The sequence below is a fragment of the Myxocyprinus asiaticus genome, chromosome 24 (assembly GCF_019703515.2).
Source record: "Myxocyprinus asiaticus isolate MX2 ecotype Aquarium Trade chromosome 24, UBuf_Myxa_2, whole genome shotgun sequence".
Classification (NCBI taxonomy): Eukaryota; Metazoa; Chordata; class Actinopteri; order Cypriniformes; family Catostomidae; genus Myxocyprinus; species Myxocyprinus asiaticus.
The window spans coordinates 2,478,093-2,497,183 of NC_059367.1; the positions used below are offsets into that span (position 1 = coordinate 2,478,093).

At 36.1% G+C, this 19,091-nt stretch overlaps 1 protein-coding gene across 49 annotated transcripts in view; it reads left to right on the forward strand.

The window, feature by feature from the left end:
* Nucleotides 1-19,091, forward strand: part of LOC127415074 (mucin-5AC-like) — a 69,866-nt gene that overhangs the window by 15,347 nt on the left and 35,428 nt on the right. For 27 of the 49 annotated variants that reach the window (XM_051653563.1, XM_051653597.1, XM_051653604.1 and 24 more), the window contains 20 exons: nt 324-449; nt 950-1,042; nt 2,030-2,146; nt 2,232-2,369; nt 3,520-3,567; nt 4,148-4,273; nt 4,774-4,866; nt 5,853-5,969; nt 6,055-6,192; nt 7,334-7,381; nt 7,963-8,088; nt 8,589-8,681; nt 9,669-9,785; nt 9,871-10,008; nt 14,181-14,228; nt 14,810-14,935; nt 15,436-15,528; nt 17,068-17,184; nt 17,270-17,407; nt 18,754-18,801. In XM_051653563.1, the coding sequence (XP_051509523.1) occupies nt 324-449; nt 950-1,042; nt 2,030-2,146; nt 2,232-2,369; nt 3,520-3,567; nt 4,148-4,273; nt 4,774-4,866; nt 5,853-5,969; nt 6,055-6,192; nt 7,334-7,381; nt 7,963-8,088; nt 8,589-8,681; nt 9,669-9,785; nt 9,871-10,008; nt 14,181-14,228; nt 14,810-14,935; nt 15,436-15,528; nt 17,068-17,184; nt 17,270-17,407; nt 18,754-18,801 (2,088 nt within the window). The remainder of the gene's footprint in view (nt 1-323; nt 450-949; nt 1,043-2,029; nt 2,147-2,231; nt 2,370-3,519; nt 3,568-4,147; nt 4,274-4,773; nt 4,867-5,852; nt 5,970-6,054; nt 6,193-7,333; nt 7,382-7,962; nt 8,089-8,588; nt 8,682-9,668; nt 9,786-9,870; nt 10,009-14,180; nt 14,229-14,809; nt 14,936-15,435; nt 15,529-17,067; nt 17,185-17,269; nt 17,408-18,753; nt 18,802-19,091) is intronic. The other 22 variants (XM_051653571.1, XM_051653616.1, XM_051653617.1 and 19 more) reach the window with 20 other exon arrangements.

The window sequence follows — 19,091 nt, forward strand, 5'->3', positions numbered from 1 at the left end:
AATAACAGGACGGTTACTGAGATTAAGCGAGTAGTATTCAGCTGCTCATGTGATTCTAACATGTGCGGACCCTCTCCATGTAGAATAAAACAGCTTTTATAAGGTTACTGATATGACTGGAGTCTTCATTTTAATGTGAGTGATCATGATGTCCTACATATATTGCACAATTACAGTTCATGTCTTTAGGAGTTAAACCTTTTAAATGAGGACAAAATTACTGAGAGCACCTTTAATGAATAAGTATTTTGTATAGAGTGAAATGAGGATTGATCCAGTTGTTATTTGATTTTTTTGACATGTCATTCACTCCGGTTCTGTAGGGAATTGTTCAGCAGAACCGGCTCTTTGCTGTCCCGGTTATAACATCAACTGTTTCAGAGGCTGTTTTTGCGATGAAGCGTGTAAACAACACAACGACTGCTGCCCCGACTTCAATGGCACATGCTGTAAGAACCCACATATCGAAAACTATATAGAGATGTTTTTTGTGTTGTGTCCGATTTAAGAAAAATACATGTGTAAACTGGAAACAATAGCTTATAGCTAATAGGCTGAAGTATCTTGAGAATTTGAGGTGATTTGGGTATTTCATTAAGTATTTTGTTCCTGACTATTAGAGTTTTGTTTCATACAACAGTTCTGGTCCTTTAATTTGATTGGTCAAGCAGCATTACCAGAGTACTGATAATATAATAATGTTTCCTTCCGCTTGTCTGTGTTCACTGCTTTGGCTTCTTTTGTTAGCGGCACAAAAATAACTACCCATATTGGGCATGAAAAGTCAGGTATTCGATATTAGCTTCTTGTTTATAGAAATGTTATATAACAGGCCAAGAAAGACAGATTTGCTTAATTGGTTATCGGTTCTGTAATAGGGTCTCCTAATAAATGGAGCCATTATTATTTAAATGTACTGTATTCATAACACTTTTTTTATCTGCTCCAGGGGCTGCAAATACAACAACAGCCCATCCTAGCACAACTCTAACATCAGTGCCATCCAATCACACAGCTCAAATGAACACAACTGCAAATGCAGGTGAGGAGAGGCACAAAATACATCAGATATTAATGAAAGACTTAAAAGAACACAAAACATCTCCTCTATGTTATGGTTACAGTATAAAGAACCTATTTATGTTCTTCCCCCAATCCCGGTTTTTCCACTAACGAGTCATTGTGAAGGAGAAATGTGAGGTGACGTGTGTATGACTTGTGTTTAATAATGAACAAGAAAGAAATATAGACATTATTTTGAATTTGTTGAGCGGAGAAGTGTTTTAGAAAGTAACTTAAAAGTCAAGTAATTAGTATAATAGTATAAATAATGTGATTTCTTTTTCAATTAAGTAATGAGTAAAGTAATCTGGCTAAAAATATAGAGAAATAATTCATAATTTGTAGTGGATTACTAATACCCAACACTGCTTATGACATCTAAACACTTTTAGTATAGCGCATGACTCATTTTACCGTTTGCATTACATAATCAACTACATTTACAAGCTTGTGTTTAGCGCCACTCAGTGAACATTTTACCTCAGAAATGCCACGATACGTGTAAGAAACCACGTAATATCATTTTGCAAAAATATTGCCACAGTCACGTAATTTTCAGAAGATCACGTCTTTTCTAAAGACAACAACAACTAAAATTCAACAGTTTCTTCAATGGTCCCGTATTGACAGAAAGGCCTCGACGCACTTGTAATATATTTTGAAAGTTCCTGGAGGACATAAATAGGATATTCGAGGTTCCTTTGAAGGTTTCTGGAGGATCTCTGGAGGGTTTCGTCGGTTTGAGTAATCTTAAATCGTGCCTTGAGTATCTTTTGTTTTTATCGGTGACAACAGTACATCACCTTTCACTATTTTTGGGATTTGCTTTTTCAGTGATCAATGATCAGAGACTAGCAGTTTTACAGCCAAAACAATTGTCTTGCATGCTTCAGTTTTGTCTTACTGATCTGTTGCATGTTTGAATGTGTCTCTTGATTTCACCTCTTTACATTCTAATTTAACACAGTAAATAGTGGATCCACGCATATGAGGTCCACACATGTGACCACACAGAGGAATCTCACCACGCCATTTAATTTGACCACAACTATGACCACTACGTCTACAACTCAAGTTCCCTTCAGTGAGTTTTTCTTTTCTTTTTGTCTGTGTGTTTAAGTGTGTGATGTATTTATATTTATATCAGTGTTTTTGACTCATTATTCCAGCATATGGAAGCTGTGAAAAGGCGGGCATGTGCTGCCCTGGACATAACAACTCCTGCAACGCCCATAATTGTTTTTGTGATGTTATTTGTTTGAGACTGCATGACTGCTGCCCTGATTTCAAGCCCACCTGCCTTAAAGGTATTCAAATATGGTCATGTTAATATTATACTGGTAAAACTTTACATTAAGGTTCCCTTTCTAAAGGGTTAATAAAGGGGGTTCATTAATGACTAATAACTCATTTATATGCAGTTATAACTACATAAATAAAAGGGGTGACAATCATGCGATATTTGTCAAATAGTGAGCCAATTTAAACTTACATGTTATAAATGCTTAATAAAGGTATCCAAAAATGATCATGTTAATATTATATTGGGAACACTTTACATTAAGGTTCCCTTTGTAAAAGGTTAATAAAGGGGTTCATTAATGACGAATAACTCATTTATAAGCAGTTATAACAACATAAATAAAAGGGGTGACTATCATGCGATATTTGCCAAATAGTGAGCCAATTTAAACTTACATGTTATAAATGCTTAATAAAGGTATTCAAATATGATCATGTTAATATTATATTGGTAACACTTTACATTAAGTTTCCCTTTGTAAAGGGTTAATAAAGGGGTTCATTAATGATGAATAACTAATTTATATGCAGTTATAACAAAATAAAAAAGGGGTGACTATCATACGATATTTGCCAAATAGTGAGCTAATTTAATCTTACATGTTATAAATGCTTTATAAGGGTATTCAAATATGATCATGTTAATATTATATTGGTAAAACTTTACATTAAGGTTCCCATTGTAAAGGGTTAATAAAGGGGTTCATTAATGACCAATAACTCATTTATATGCAGTTATAACAACATAAATAAAAGGGGTGCCTATCATGCGATATTTGCCAAATAGTGAGCTAATTAAAACTTACATGTTATAAATGCTTAATAAAGGTATTCAAATATGATCATGTTAATATTATATTGGTAACACTTTACATTAAGGTTCCCTTTATAAAGGTTAATTAAGGGGTTCATTAATGACTAATAACTCATTTATATGCAGTTATAACAATATAAATAAAAGGGGTGACTATCATGCGATATTTGCCAAATAGTGAGCTAATTAAAACTTACATGTTATAAATGCTTAATAAAGGTATTCAAATATGATCATGTTAATATTATATTGGTAACACTTTACATTAAGGTTCCCTTTATAAAGGGTTAATAATTATCTGATAAATCCTGAAATCAGTCATTGTCTCTTTCCCCTTATAGTCAATAACAGCACCAACACCACCACACCAAGCACCTTGCCATTGACAGGTATATTTTATTTTCTATAATTATGCTATATAATGTGTTCTTTTTCTTTGATAATGTTAACTGTTAAATATTACATTGCACTCTTGATAATAACTCTTTTTACTAACACTTTTAAAGTTCATCTTGGACTTACACTGACACCTAGTGGCTTGGATGCAGCATCATTTAAAATTAATAGTTTTCAGTTACAGATGCCACTGTAGAAATTTAGTATTCACAGTCAGCTATGATTACTTTAATCAATGAGTGAAAGTGTCCAATAACAGGACGGTTACTGAGATTAAGCGAGTAGTATTCAGCTGCTCATGTGTTTCTAACATGTGCGGACCCTCTCCATGTAGAATAAAACAGCTTTTATAAGGTTACTGATATGACTGGAGTCTTCATTTTAATGTGAGTGATCATGATGTCCTACATATATTGCACAATTACAGTTCATGTCTTTAGGAGTTAAACCTTTTAAATGAGGACAAAATTACTGAGAGCACCTTTAATGAATAAGTATTTTGTATAGAGTGAAATGAGGATTGATCCAGTTGTTATTTGATTTTTTGACATGTCATTCACTCCGGTTCTGTAGGGAATTGTTCAGCAGAACCGGCTCTTTGCTGTCCCGGTTATAACATCAACTGTTTCAGAGGCTGTTTTTGCGATGAAGCGTGTAAACAACACAACGACTGCTGCCCCGACTTCAATGGCACATGCTGTAAGAACCCACATATCGAAAACTATATAGAGATGTTTTTTGTGTTGTGTCCGATTTAAGAAAAATACATGTGTAGACTGGAAACAATAGCTTATAGCTAATAGGCTGAAGTATCTTGAGAATTTGAGGTGATTTGGGTATTTCATTAAGTATTTTGTTCCTGACTATTAGAGTTTTGTTTCATACAACAGTTCTGGTCCTTTAATTTGATTGGTCAAGCAGCATTACCAGAGTACTGATAATATAATAATGTTTCCTTCCGCTTGTCTGTGTTCACTGCTTTGGCTTCTTTTGTTAGCGGCACAAAAATAACTACCCATATTGGGCATGAAAAGTCAGGTATTCGATATTAACTACTTGTTTATAGAAATGTTATATAACAGGCCAAGAAAGACTGATTTGCTTAATTGGTTATCGGTTCTGTAATAGGGTCTCCTAATAAATGGAGCCATTATTATTTAAATGTACTGTATTCATAACACTTTTTTTATCTGCTCCAGGGGCTGCAAATACAACAACAGCCCATCCTAGCACAACTCTAACATCAGTGCCGTCCAATCACACAGCTCAAATGAACACAACTGCAAATGCAGGTGAGGAGAGGCACAAAATACATCAGATATTAATGAAAGTCTTAAAAAAACACAAAACATCTCCTCTATGTTATGGTTACAGTATAAAGAACCTATTTATGTTCTTCCCCCAATCCCGGTTTTTCCACTAACGAGTCATTGTGAAGGAGAAATGTGAGGTGACGTGTGTATGACTTGTGTTTAACAATGAACAAGAAAGAAATATAGACATTATTTTGAATTTGTTGAGCGGAGAAGTGTTTTAGAAAGTAACTTAAAAGTCAAGTAATTAGTATAATAGTATAAATAATGTGATTTCTTTTTCAATTAAGTAATGAGTAAAGTAATCTGGCTAAAAATATAGAGAAATAATTCATAATTTGTAGTGGATTACTAATACCCAACACTGCTTATGACATCTAAACACTTTTAGTATAGCGCATGACTCATTTTACCGTTTGCATTACATAATCAACTACATTTACAAGCTTGTGTTTAGCGCCACTCAGTGAACATTTTACCTCAGAAATGCCACGATACGTGTAAGAAACCACATAATATCATTTTGCAAAAATATTGCCACAGTCACGTAATTTTCAGAAGATCACGTCTTTTCTAAAGACAACAACAACTAAAATTCAACAGTTTCTTCAATGGTCCCGTATTGACAGAAAGGCCTCGACGCTCTTGAAATATATTTTGAAGTTCCTGGAGGACATAAATAGGATATTCGAGGTTCCTTTGAAGGTTTCTGGAGGATCTCTGGAGGGTTTCGTCGGTTTGAGTAATCTTAAATCGTGCCTTGAGTATCTTTTGTTTTTATCGGTGACAACAGTACATCACCTTTCACTATTTTTGGGATTTGCTTTTTCAGTGATCAATGATCAGAGACTAGCAGTTTTACAGCCAAAACAATTGTCTTGCATGCTTCAGTTTTGTCTTACTGATCTGTTGCATGTTTGAATGTGTCTCTTGATTTCACCTCTTTACATTCTAATTTAACACAGTAAATAGTGGATCCACGCATATGAGGTCCACACATGTGACCACACAGAGGAATCTCACCACACCATTTAATTTGACCACAACTATGACCACTACGTCTACAACTCAAGTTCCCTTCAGTGAGTTTTTCTTTTCTTTTTGTCTGTGTGTTTAAGTGTGTGATGTATTTATATTTATATCAGTGTTTTTGACTCATTATTCCAGCATATGGAAGCTGTGAAAAGGCGGGCATGTGCTGCCCTGGACATAACAACTCCTGCAACGCCCATAATTGTTTTTGTGATGTTATTTGTTTGAGACTGCATGACTGCTGCCCTGATTTCAAGCCCACCTGCCTTAAAGGTATTCAAATATGGTCATGTTAATATTATACTGGTAACACTTTACATTAAGGTTCCAATTGTAAACGGTTAATAAAGGGGTTCATTAATGACTAATAAATCATTTATATGCAGTTATAACAACATAAAAAAGGGGTGACTATCATGCGATATTTGCCAAATAGTGAGCCAATTTAAACTTACATGTTATAAAAGCTTAATAAAGGTATTCAAATAGGATCATGTTAATATTATATTGGTAATACTTTACTTTAAGGTCCCCTTTATAAAGGTTTAATAAAGGGGTTCATTAATGACTAATAACTCATTTATATGCAGTTATAACTACATAAATAAAAGTGGTGACTATCATGCGATATTTGCCAAATAGTGAGCCAATTTAAACTTACATGTTATAAATTCTTAATAAAGGTATTCAAATATGATCGTTAATATTATATTGGTAACACTTTACATTAAGGTTCGCTTTGTAAAGGGTTAATAAAGGAGTTCATTAATTACTAATAACTCGTTTATATGCAGTTATAACAACATAATTAAAAGGGGTGACTATCATGCGATATTTGCCAAATAGTGAGCCAATTTAAACTTACATGTTATAAATGCTTAATAAAGGTATTCAAATATGATAATTTTAATATTATATTGGAAACACTTTAAGGTCCCCTTTGTAAAGGGTTAATAAAGGGGTTCATTAATGAATAATAACTCATTTATATGCAGTTATAACAACATAAATAAAAGGGGTGACTATCATGCGATATTTGCCAAATAGTTAGCCAATTTAAACTTACATGTTATAAATGTTTAATAAAGGTATTCAAATATGATCATGTTAATATTATATTGGTAACACTTTACATTAAGGTTCCCTTTATAAAGGTTAATAAAGGGGTTCATTAATGACTAATAACTCATTTATATGCAGTTATAACAACATAAATAAAAGGGGTGACTATCATGCGATATTTGGCAAATAGTGAGCCAATTTAAACTTACATGTTATAATGCTTAATAAAGGTATTCAAATATGATCATGTTAATATTATATTGGTAACACTTTACATTAAGGTCCCCTTTATAAAGGGTTAATAATTATCTGATAAATCCTGAAATCAGTCATTGTCTCTTTCCCCTTCTAGTCAATAACAGCACCAACACCACCACACCAAGCACCTTGCCATTGACAGGTATATTTTATTTTCTATAATTATGCTATATAATGTGTTCTTTTTCTTTGATAATGTTAACTGTTAAATATTACATTGCACTCTTGATAATAACTCTTTTTACTAACACTTTTAAAGTTCATCTTGGACTTACACTGACACCTAGTGGCTTGGATGCAGCATCATTTAAAATTAATTGTTTTCAGTTACAGATGCCACTGTAGAAATTTAGTATTTACAGTCAGCTATGATTACTTTAATCAATGAGTGAAAGTGTCCAATAACAGGACGGTTACTGAGATTAAGCGAGTAGTATTCAGCTGCTCATGTGATTCTAACATGTGCGGACCCTCTCCATGTAGAATAAAACAGCTTTTATAAGGTTACTGATATGACTGGAGTCTTCATTTTAATGTGAGTGATCATGATGTCCTACATATATTGCACAATTACAGTTCATGTCTTTAGGAGTTAAACCTTTTAAATGAGGAAAAAATTACTGAGAGCACCTTTAATGAATAAGTATTTTGTATAGAGTGAAATGAGGATTGATCCAGTTGTTATTTGATTTTTTTGACATGTCATTCACTCCGGTTCTGTAGGGAATTGTTCAGCAGAACCGGCTCTTTGCTGTCCCGGTTATAACATCAACTGTTTCAGAGGCTGTTTTTGCGATGAAGCGTGTAAACAACACAACGACTGCTGCCCCGACTTCAATGGCACATGCTGTAAGAACCCACATATCGAAAACTATATAGAGATGTTTTTTGTGTTGTGTCCGATTTAAGAAAAATACATGTGTAAACTGGAAACAATAGCTTATAGCTAATAGGCTGAAATATCTTGAGAATTTGAGGTGATTTGGGTATTTCATTAAGTATTTTGTTCCTGACTATTAGAGTTTTGTTTCATACAACAGTTCTGGTCCTTTAATTTGATTGGTCAAGCAGCATTACCAGAGTACTGATAATATAATAATGTTTCCTTCCGCTTGTCTGTGTTCACTGCTTTGGCTTCTTTTGTTAGCGGCACAAAAATAACTACCCATATTGGGCATGAAAAGTCAGGTATTCGATATTAACTTCTTGTTTATAGAAATGTTATATAACAGGCCAAGAAAGACTGATTTGCTTAATTGGTTATCGGTTCTGTAATAGGGTCTCCTAATAAATGGAGCCATTATTATTTAAATGTACTGTATTCATAACACTTTTTTTATCTGCTCCAGGGGCTGCAAATACAACAACAGCCCATCCTAGCACAACTCTAACATCAGTGCCGTCCAATCACACAGCTCAAATGAACACAACTGCAAATACAGGTGAGGAGAGGCACAAAATACATCAGATATTAATGAAAGACTTAAAAGAACACAAAACATCTCCTCTATGTTATGGTTACAGTATAAAGAACCTATTTATGTTCTTCCCCCAATCCCGGTTTTTCCACTAACGAGTCATTGTGAAGGAGAAATGTGAGGTGACGTGTGTATGACTTGTGTGTAACAATGAACAAGAAAGAAATATAGACATTATTTTGAATTTGTTGAGCGGAGAAGTGTTTTAGAAAGTAACTTAAAAGTCAAGTAATTAGTATAATAGTATAAATAATGTGATTTCTTTTTCAATTAAGTAATGAGTAAAGTAATCTGGCTAAAAATATAGAGAAATAATTCATAATTTGTAGTGGATTACTAATACCCAACACTGCTTATGACATCTAAACACTTTTAGTATAGCGCATGACTCATTTTACCATTTGCATTACATAATCAACTACATTTACAAGCTTGTGTTTAGCGCCACTCAGTGAACATTTTACCTCAGAAATGCCACGATACGTGTAAGAAACCACGTAATATCATTTTGCAAAAATATTGCCACAGTCACGTAATTTTCAGAAGATCACGTCTTTTCTAAAGACAACAACAACTAAAATTCAACAGTTTCTTCAATGGCCCCGTATTGACAGAAAGGCCTCGACGCTCTTGAAATATATTTTGAAGTTCCTGGAGGACATAAATAGGATATTCGAGGTTCCTTTGAAGGTTTCTGGAGGATCTCTGGAGGGTTTTGTCGGTTTGAGTAATCTTAAATCGTGCCTTGAGTATCTTTTGTTTTTTTCGGTGACAACAGTACATCACCTTTCACTATTTTTGGGATTTGCTTTTTCAGTGATCAATGATCAGAGACTAGCAGTTTTACAGCCAAAACAATTGTCTTGCATGCTTCAGTTTTGTCTTACTGATCTGTTGCATGTTTGAATGTGTATCTTGACTTCACCTCTTTACATTCTAATTTTACCACAGTAAATAGTGGATCCACTCATATGAGGTCCACACATGTGACCACACAGAGGAATCTCACCACGCCATTTAATTTGACCACAACTATGACCACTACGTCTACAACTCAAGTTCCCTTCAGTGAGTTTTTCTTTTCTTTTTGTCTGTGTGTTTAAGTGTGTGATGTATTTATATTTATATCAGTGTTTTTGACTCATTATTCCAGCATATGGAAGCTGTGAAAAGGCGGGCATGTGCTGCCCTGGACATAACAACTCCTGCAACGCCCATAATTGTTTTTGTGATGTTATTTGTTTGAGACTGCATGACTGCTGCCCTGATTTCAAGCCCACCTGCCTTAAAGGTATTCAAATATGATCATGTTAATATTATATTGGTAACACTTTACATTAAGGTTCCCTTTGTAAAGGGTTAATAAAGGGGTTCATTAATGACTAATAACTCATTTATATGCAGTTATAACAACATAAATAAAAGGGGTGCCTATCATGCGATATTTGCCAAATAGTGAGCCAATTTAAACTTACTTGTTATAATCAAATCAAAATCAAATCAAATCACATTTATTGTCACACAGCCATATACACAAGTGCAATGGTGTGTGAAATTCTTGGGTGCAGTTCCGATCAACATAGCAGTCGTGACAGTGATGAGACATATACCAATTTACAATAACATCAAATTAACACAACACAATTTAAACATCTGTTATACATAATTACACTCAACTTAAAACATCACATTAACACAACACAATTTAAACATCTGTTATACATAATTACACTCAACTTAAAACATCACATTAACACAACACAATTTAAACATCTGTTATACATAATTACACAACTTAAAACATCAAATTAACACAACACAATTTAAACATCTGTTATACACAATTACACTCAACAATATACAAATAATAACATACACTGTACAGTATACAATATGCTGTTTTTTTTTTTGTTTTTTGTTTTTTACTATATAGATACTATATAGATACACATTATTCTATAAAAATTAAAAATTAAAATGTATACAAAAAGAGTATATATATATATATAGAATGTACAGTATTGTACTGTATTGACATTCAGGCTGTCGGTGGATAGTCAGTTGTTAAGAGAGACATAATATAATAACAGTAATATAATTTATGACAGTCCGGTGTGAGATAAAAGAGTAATAAAGTGCAGGGCTGATGTATTTTGATCGTGGGAGATCAAGAGTTCAGAAGTCTGATTGCTTGGGGGAAGAAGCTGTCATGGAGTCGGCTGGTGCGGGTCCTGATGCTGCGATACCGCCTACCTGATGGTAGCAGTGAGAACAGCCCATGGCTCGGGTGGCTGGAGTCTCTGATGATCCTCCGAGCTTTTTTCACACACCGCCTTGTATATATTTCCTGGAGGGAGGGAAGCTCACCTCCGATGATGTGTTTGGCAGTTCGCACCACCCTTTGCAGGGCTTTGCGGTTGTGGGCGGTGCTATTGCCGTACCAGGCGGAGATACAGCCAGTCAGGATGCTCTCCACAGTGCAGGTGTAGAACCGTGTGAGGATGTGGCGGTTCATTCCAAACTTCCTCAGCCGTCTCAGGAAGAAGAGGCGCTGATGAGCCTTCTTCACAACGACTTCAGTGTGGACGGACCATGTGAGTTCCTCAGTGATGTGGACACCCAGGAACTTGAAGCTGCTGACTCTCTCCACTGGTGCTCCATTGATGGTGATTGGACTGTGTTCTCTGTCTTTTCTTCTGAAGTCCACCACAAGCTCCTTTGTCTTACTGACGTTGAGGGAGAGGTTGTGCTCCTGACACCAGTGTGTCAGAGTGTGCACCTCCTCTCTGTAGGCTGTTTCATCATTGTCAGTGATCAGACCTACCACCGTCGTATCATCAGTAAACTTAATGATGGCATTGGAGCTATGTGTTGCCACACAGTCATGTGTGTACAAGGAATACAGGAGTGGGCTGAGAACACAGCCCTGCGGGGCTCCAGTGTTGAGGATCAGTGATGAGGAGATGTTGCTGCCTATTCTAACCACCTGGCGTCTGCTTGACAGGAAGTACAGGATCCAGCTGCACAGCGAGCTGTTTAAGCCCAGAGCCCGGAGTTTCTCATCTAGCTTGAAGGGCACTATGGTGTTGAATGCTGAGCTGTAGTCTACAAACAGCATTCTCACATAAGTGTTCTTTTTTTCCAGGTGGGAGAGAGCAGTGTGTATTGTAGATGCAATGGCATCATCAGTGGAGCGGTTGTTCCGGTATGCAAACTGCAGCGGGTCAAGATTGAGTGGTAATACAGAGCAGATGTAATCTCTGATTAGTCTCTCAAAACATTTGCTGATGATGGGGGTCAGAGCAACAGGACGCCAGTCATTTAAACAAGTTATTTTTGATTGTTTTGGAACAGGCACAATGGTGGATGTTTTAAAGCATGTGGGGACTACAGACAAAGAGAGGGAAAGGTTGAAAATGTCCGTAAAAACACCAGCCAGATGGTTCGCGCACGCTCTGATGACGCGGCCCGGAATGCCGTCTGGACCCGCGGCTTTGCGGATATTCACCCGTCGGAAGGATCGGGTTACATCCGCTACAGAGACGGAGAGTGAACTAACCTCTGTAGCTTCAGCCGCGAGAGCTCTCTCCACGAGGGCGGTGTTATTTCCCTCGAAACGAGCATAAAAATATTTAGCTCATCCGGTAGAGAGGCAGCGGTTTTCATGGTGGAGTTTTTATTCCCTTTAAAGTCCGTGATGATGTTAATTCCCTGCCACATGCTTCTAGAGTTGGTGGTGTTAAACTGTCCTTCAATCTTGCTCCTGTACTGGCGTTTTGCTGTTTTGATAGTTTTTCGGAGGGCATAACTGGCTTGTTTATGCTCCTCCGCGTTCCCGGAATTAAAAGCGGAGGTCCGCACATTAAGTGCCGCGCGAACATCGCTATTGATCCACGGCTTCTGATTCGGATAGATTCGCACAGTTCTGGTCGGAATCACATCCTCTACACACGTTCTGATGAAACACATTACGCTATCAGCGTAAAGCTCGATGTCGTCATCAGAGGCGGACCGGAACATCTCCCAGTCCGTGCGATCAAAACAGTCCTGTAGCATAGAGTCTGATTGGTCCGACCAGCACTGGATCGTTCTGAGGGTGGGTGCTTCCTGTTTCAATTTCTGCCTGTAAGCGGGCAGAAGCAGAATGGAAGAGTGGTCCGATTTGCCAAATGGTGGGCGGGGGAGGGATTTGTAGCCATCCCGGAACGGAGAGTAGCAATGGTCCAAAACCCGGTCCCCTCCTGTGTTGAAACTAATGTGCTGGTGATATTTTGGTGCGACTGATTTTAAACTGGCTTTATTAAAGTCCCCGGTCACAATGAACGCGGCCTCAGGGTGCATGGTTTCCTGCTCACTTATACTCCCATACAGTTCCTTGAGTGCCCGGTCTGTGTCGGCTTGTGGCGGGATGTACACAGCTGTGATAATGACCGCTGTGAATTCCCTCGGTAGCCAGAATGGTCGACACAGAAGCATGAGAAATTCCAGATCAGGAGAACAGAAAGACTTGATGGAATGTACGTTCCTCTGATCACACCAGGATTTGTTGATCATAAAACATACACCACCTCCTCTAGTTTTACCTGAGAGGTCTTTCGCTCTGTCCGCTCGGAGCATGGAGAACCCCGCGGGTTCAATGGCTGAGTCTGGAATCTCCGCAGACATCCAAGTTTCCGTAAGGCAGATAATGCAGCAGTCCCTCGTCTCTCATTGGAAAGAGATCCGCGCTTTCAGCTCGCAGAGCTTGTTATCCAGAGACTGAACATTTGCCAGTAGAATAGTGGGTAGCGGGGGTCGATTTGCGCGGCGTCTTACTCTGATGAGAACGCCGGCTCTGTTTCCCCTTTTCCTCCTGCGTTTCCGCGGCCGTGCTGCCCAGACAAAGGGCTCCGCTTGCGTGTTTGTAAACAGCGGGTCGGCATTGAGGAATGTGAAGTCCGGTTTTCGGTGTGAGATCGCTGAACCAATGTCCAAAAGTGTTTGTCTGTCGTAGACAATAAGGCAGACAACATCCAAGACAAAAAACATAAGAATTGTAAACAAAACAAACAAACCATTGCTATGTTGTGTCGGAGCTCGCAACGCAGCAGCCATACTCGGCACCATCTTGAGTCCATTATAAATGCTTAATAAAGGTATTCAAATATGATCATGTTAATATTATTTTGGTAACACTTTACATTAAGGTTCCCTTTGTAAAGGGTTAATAAAGGGGTTCATTAATGACTAATAACTCATTTATATGCAGTTATAACAACATAAATAAAAGGGGTGACTATCATTTGATATTTGCCAAATAGTGAGCTAATTTAAACTTACATGTTATAAATGCTTAATAAAGGTATTCAAATATGATCATGTTAATATTATATTGGTAACACTTTACATTAAGGTTCCCTTTATAAAGGGTTAATAATTATCTGATAAATCCTGAAATCAGTCATTGTCTCTTTCCCCTTATAGTCAATAACAGCACCAACACCACCACACCAAGCACCTTGCCATTGACAGGTATATTTTATTTTCTATAATTATGCTATATAATGTGTTCTTTTTCTTTGATAATGTTAACTGTTAAATATTACATTGCACTCTTGATAATAACTCTTTTTACTAACACTTTTAAAGTTCATCTTGGACTTACACTGACACCTAGTGGCTTGGATGCAGCATCATTTAAAATTAATTGTTTTCAGTTACAGATGCCACTGTAGAAATTTTTGTATTTACAGTCAGCTATGATTACTTTAATCAATGAGTGAAAGTGTCCAATAACAGGATGGTTACTGAGATTAAGCGAGTAGTATTCGGCTGCTCATGTGATTCTAACATGTGCGGACCCTCTCCATGTAGAATAAAACAGCTTTTATAAGGTTACTGATATGACTGGAGTCTTCATTTTAATGTGAGTGATCATGATGTCCTACATATATTGCACAATTACAGTTCATGTCTTTAGGAGTTAAACCTTTTAAATGAGGACAAAATTACTGAGAGCACCTTTAATGAATAAGTATTTTGTATAGAGTGAAATGAGGATTGATCCAGTTGTTATTTGATTTTTTGACATGTCATTCACTCCGGTTCTGTAGGGAATTGTTCAGCAGAACCGGCTCTTTGCTGTCCCGGTTATAACATCAACTGTTTCAGAGGCTGTTTTTGCGATGAAGCGTGTAAACAACACAACGACTGCTGCCCCGACTTCAATGGCACATGCTGTAAGAACCCACATATCGAAAACTATATAGAGATGTTTTTTGTGTTGTGTCCGATTTAAGAAAAATACATGTGTAAACTGGAAACAATAGCTTATAGCTAATAGGCTGAAATATCTTGAGAATTTGAGGTGATTTGGGTATTTCATTAAGTATTTTGTTCCTGACTATTAGAGTTTTGTTTCATACAACAGTTCTGGTCCTTTAATTTGATTGGTCAAGCAGCATTACCAGAGTACTGATAATATAATAATGTTTCCTTCCGCTTGTCTGTGTTCACTGCTTTGGCTTCTTTTGTTAGCGGCACAAAAATAACTACCCATATTGGGCATGAAAAGTCAGGTATTCGATATTAGCTTCTTGTTTATAGAAATGTTATATAACAGGCCAAGAAAGACAGATTTGCTTAATTGGTTATCGGTTCTGTAATAGGGTCTCCTAATAAATGGAGCCATTATTATTTAAATGTACTGTATTCATAACACTTTTTTTATCTGCTCCAGGGGCTGCAAATACAACAACAGCCCATCCTAGCACAACTCTAACATCAGTGCCGTCCAATCACACAGCTCAAATGAACACAACTGCAAAAACAGGTGAGGAGAGGCACAAAATACATCAGATATTAATGAAAGACTTAAAAGAACACAAAACATCTCCTCTATGTTATGGTTACAGTATAAAGAAACTAAAAGCGATATACAGTATTTTGGTCAAATACTGTGAAAAACAAAGAACGGTCAAAGTCACTGTCAGCAGATTTGTGTCATGATCCTGCCATTTTGGTCTTGGTTTATTCTTGTTTCGGCAGGATTGTGACAGTTTCCTCCGCCCATCTCTCAGGCTGTCCCATGTTCTGTTGTTTTCCTCTCTCCCTCGTGTTTCTCATAGGTGCTGTTGCAATGGCAGCACTGATTTGTGCTGCTCGTGATTATTGGCAGCACCTGTCCTCAATCTTCCAATCCTCTATATATTCTCTCCTTTGTCTTGTCTTCCTTGTCAGATCGTTGTGTTTCATTCTGTTCCCCTTTATAGTTAGTCAGTTCCTGTGAGTTGTTTTATTATTGGTTTGTTATCTTTTCCATTTTTTGTCTTGCTTTATGTTTATTTCTCCATCGTGAGTGTTTTTGTTAGTATTTTGCTATGTTTCATTACATAAATATTTATTTATCTCCATCGCTTGGGTCCTTCCTCCAATCCCAGGACAGAATGATCTGACCAATTATGGACCCAGCGGAGATGAATTTATGTTCTTCCCCCAATCCCGGTTTTTCCGCTAACGAGTCATTGTGAAGGAGAAATGTGAGGTGACGAGTGTATGACTTGTGTATAACGATGAACAAGATAGAAATATAGACATTATTTTGAATTTGTTGAGTGGAGAAGTGTTTTAGAAAGTAACTTAAAAGTCAAGTAATTAGTATAATAGTATAAATAATGTGATTTCTTTTTCAATTAAGTAATGAGTAAAGTAATCTGGATAAAAATATAGAGAAATAATTCATAATTTGTAGTGGATTATTATTACCCAACACTGCTTATGACATCTAAACACTTTTAGTGTAGCGCATGACTCATTTTACCGTTTGCATTGCATAATCAACTACATTTACAACCTTGTGTTTAGCGCCACTCAGTGAACATTTGACCTCAGAAATGCCACGATACGTGTAAGAAACCACGTAATATCATTATGCAAAAATATCGCCACAGTCACGTAATTTTCAGAAGATCACGTCTTTTCTAAAGACAACAAAAACTAAAATTCAACAGTTTCTTCAATGGCCCCGTATTGACAGAAAGGCCTCGACGCTCTTGAAATATATTTTGAAGTTCCTGGAGGACATAAATAGGATATTCGAGGTTCCTTTGAAGGTTTCTGGAGGATCTCTGGAGGGTTTCGTCGGTTTGAGTAATCTTAAATAGTGCCTTGAGTATCTTTTGTTTTTTCGGTGACAACAATACATCACCTTTCACTATTTTTGGGATTTGCTTTTTCAGTGATCAATGATCAGAGACTAGCAGTTTTACAGCCAAAACAATTGTCTTGCATGCCTCAGTTTTGTCTTACTGATCTGTTGCATGTTTGAATGTGTATCTTGACTTCACCTCTTTACATTCTAATTTTACCACAGTAAATAGTGGATCCACTCATATGAGGTCCACACATGTGACCACACAGAGGAATCTCACCACATCATTTAATTTGACCACAACTATGACCACTACGTCTACAACTCAAGTTCCCTTCAGTGAGTTTTTCTTTTCTTTTTGTCTGTGTGTTTAAGTGTGTGATGTATTTATATTTATATCAGTGTTTTTGACTCATTATTCCAGCATATGGAAGCTGTGAAAAGGCGGGCATGTGCTGCCCTGGACATAACAACTCCTGCAACGCCCATAATTGTTTTTGTGATGTTATTTGTTTGAGACTGCATGACTGCTGCCCTGATTTCAAGCCCACCTGCCTTAAAGGTATTCAAATATGATCATGTTAATATTATATTGGTAACACTTTACATTAAGTTTCCCTTTGTAAAGGGTTAATAAAGGGGTTCATTAATGACTAATAACTCATTTATATGCAGTTATAACAACATAAAAAAGGGGTGACTATCATGCAATATTTGCCAAATAGTGAGCTAATTTAAACTTACATGTTATAAATGCTTAATAAAGGTATTCAAATATGATCATGTTAATATTATATTGGTAACACTTTACATTAAGGTTCCCTTTGTAAAGGGTTAATATAAGGGTTCATTAATGACTAATAACTCATTTATATGCAGTTATAACAACATAAATAAAAGGGGTGACTATCATGCGATATTTGCCAAATAGTGAGCCAATTTAAACTGACATGTTATAAATGCTTAATAAAGGTATTCAAATATGATAATTTTAATATTATATTGGTAACACTTTAAGGTCCCCTTTGTAAAGGGTTAATAAAGGGGTTCATTAATGACTAATAACTCATTTATATGCAGTTATAACAACATAAATAAAAGGGGTGACTATCATGTGATATTTGCCAAATAGTGAGCTAATTTAAACTTACATGTTATAAATGCTTAATAAAGGTATTCATATATGATCATGTTAATATTATATTGGTAACACTTTACATTAAGGTTCCCTTTTTAAAGGGTTAATAAAGGGGTTCATTAATGACTAATAACTCATTTATATGCAGTTATAACAACATAAATAAAAGGGGTGACTATCATGAGATATTTGCCAAATAGTGAGCAAATTTAAACTTACATGTTATACATGCTTAATAAAGGTAATCAAATATGACCATGTTAATATTATATTGGTAACACTTTACATTAAGGTTCCCTTTGTAAAGGGTTAATAAAGGGGTTCATTAATGACTAATAACTCATTTATATGCAGTTATAACAACATAAATAAAAGGGGTGACTATCATGCGATATTTGCCAAATAGTGAGCCAATTTAAACTGACATGTTATAAATGCTTAATAAAGGTATTCAAATATGATAATTTTAATATTATATTGGTAACACTTTAAGGTCCCCTTTGTAAAGGGTTAATAAAGGGGTTCATTAATGACTAATAACTCATTTATATGCAGTTATAACAACATAAATAAAAGGGGTGACTATCATGCGATATTTGCCAAATAGTGAGCCAATTTAAACTTACTTGTTATAAATGCTTAATAAAGGTATTCAAATATGATCATGTTAATATTATATTGGTAACACTTTACATTAAGGTTCCCTTTATAAAGGGTTAATAATTATCTGATAAATCCTGAAATCAGTCATTGTCTCTTTCCCCTTATAGTCAATAACAGCACCAACACCACCACACCAAGCACCTTGCCATTGACAGGTATATTTTATTTTCTATAATTATGCTATATAATGTGTTCTTTTTCTTTGATAATGTTAACTGTTAAATATTACATTGCACTCTTGATAATAACTCTTTTTACTAACACTTTTAAAGTTCATCTTGGACTTACACTGACACCTAGTGGCTTGGATGCAGCATCATTTAAAATTAATAGTTTTCAGTTACAGATGCCACTGTAGAAATTTAGTATTCACAGTCAGCTATGATTACTTTAATCAATGAGTGAAAGTGTCCAATAACAGGACGGTTACTGAGATTAAGCGAGT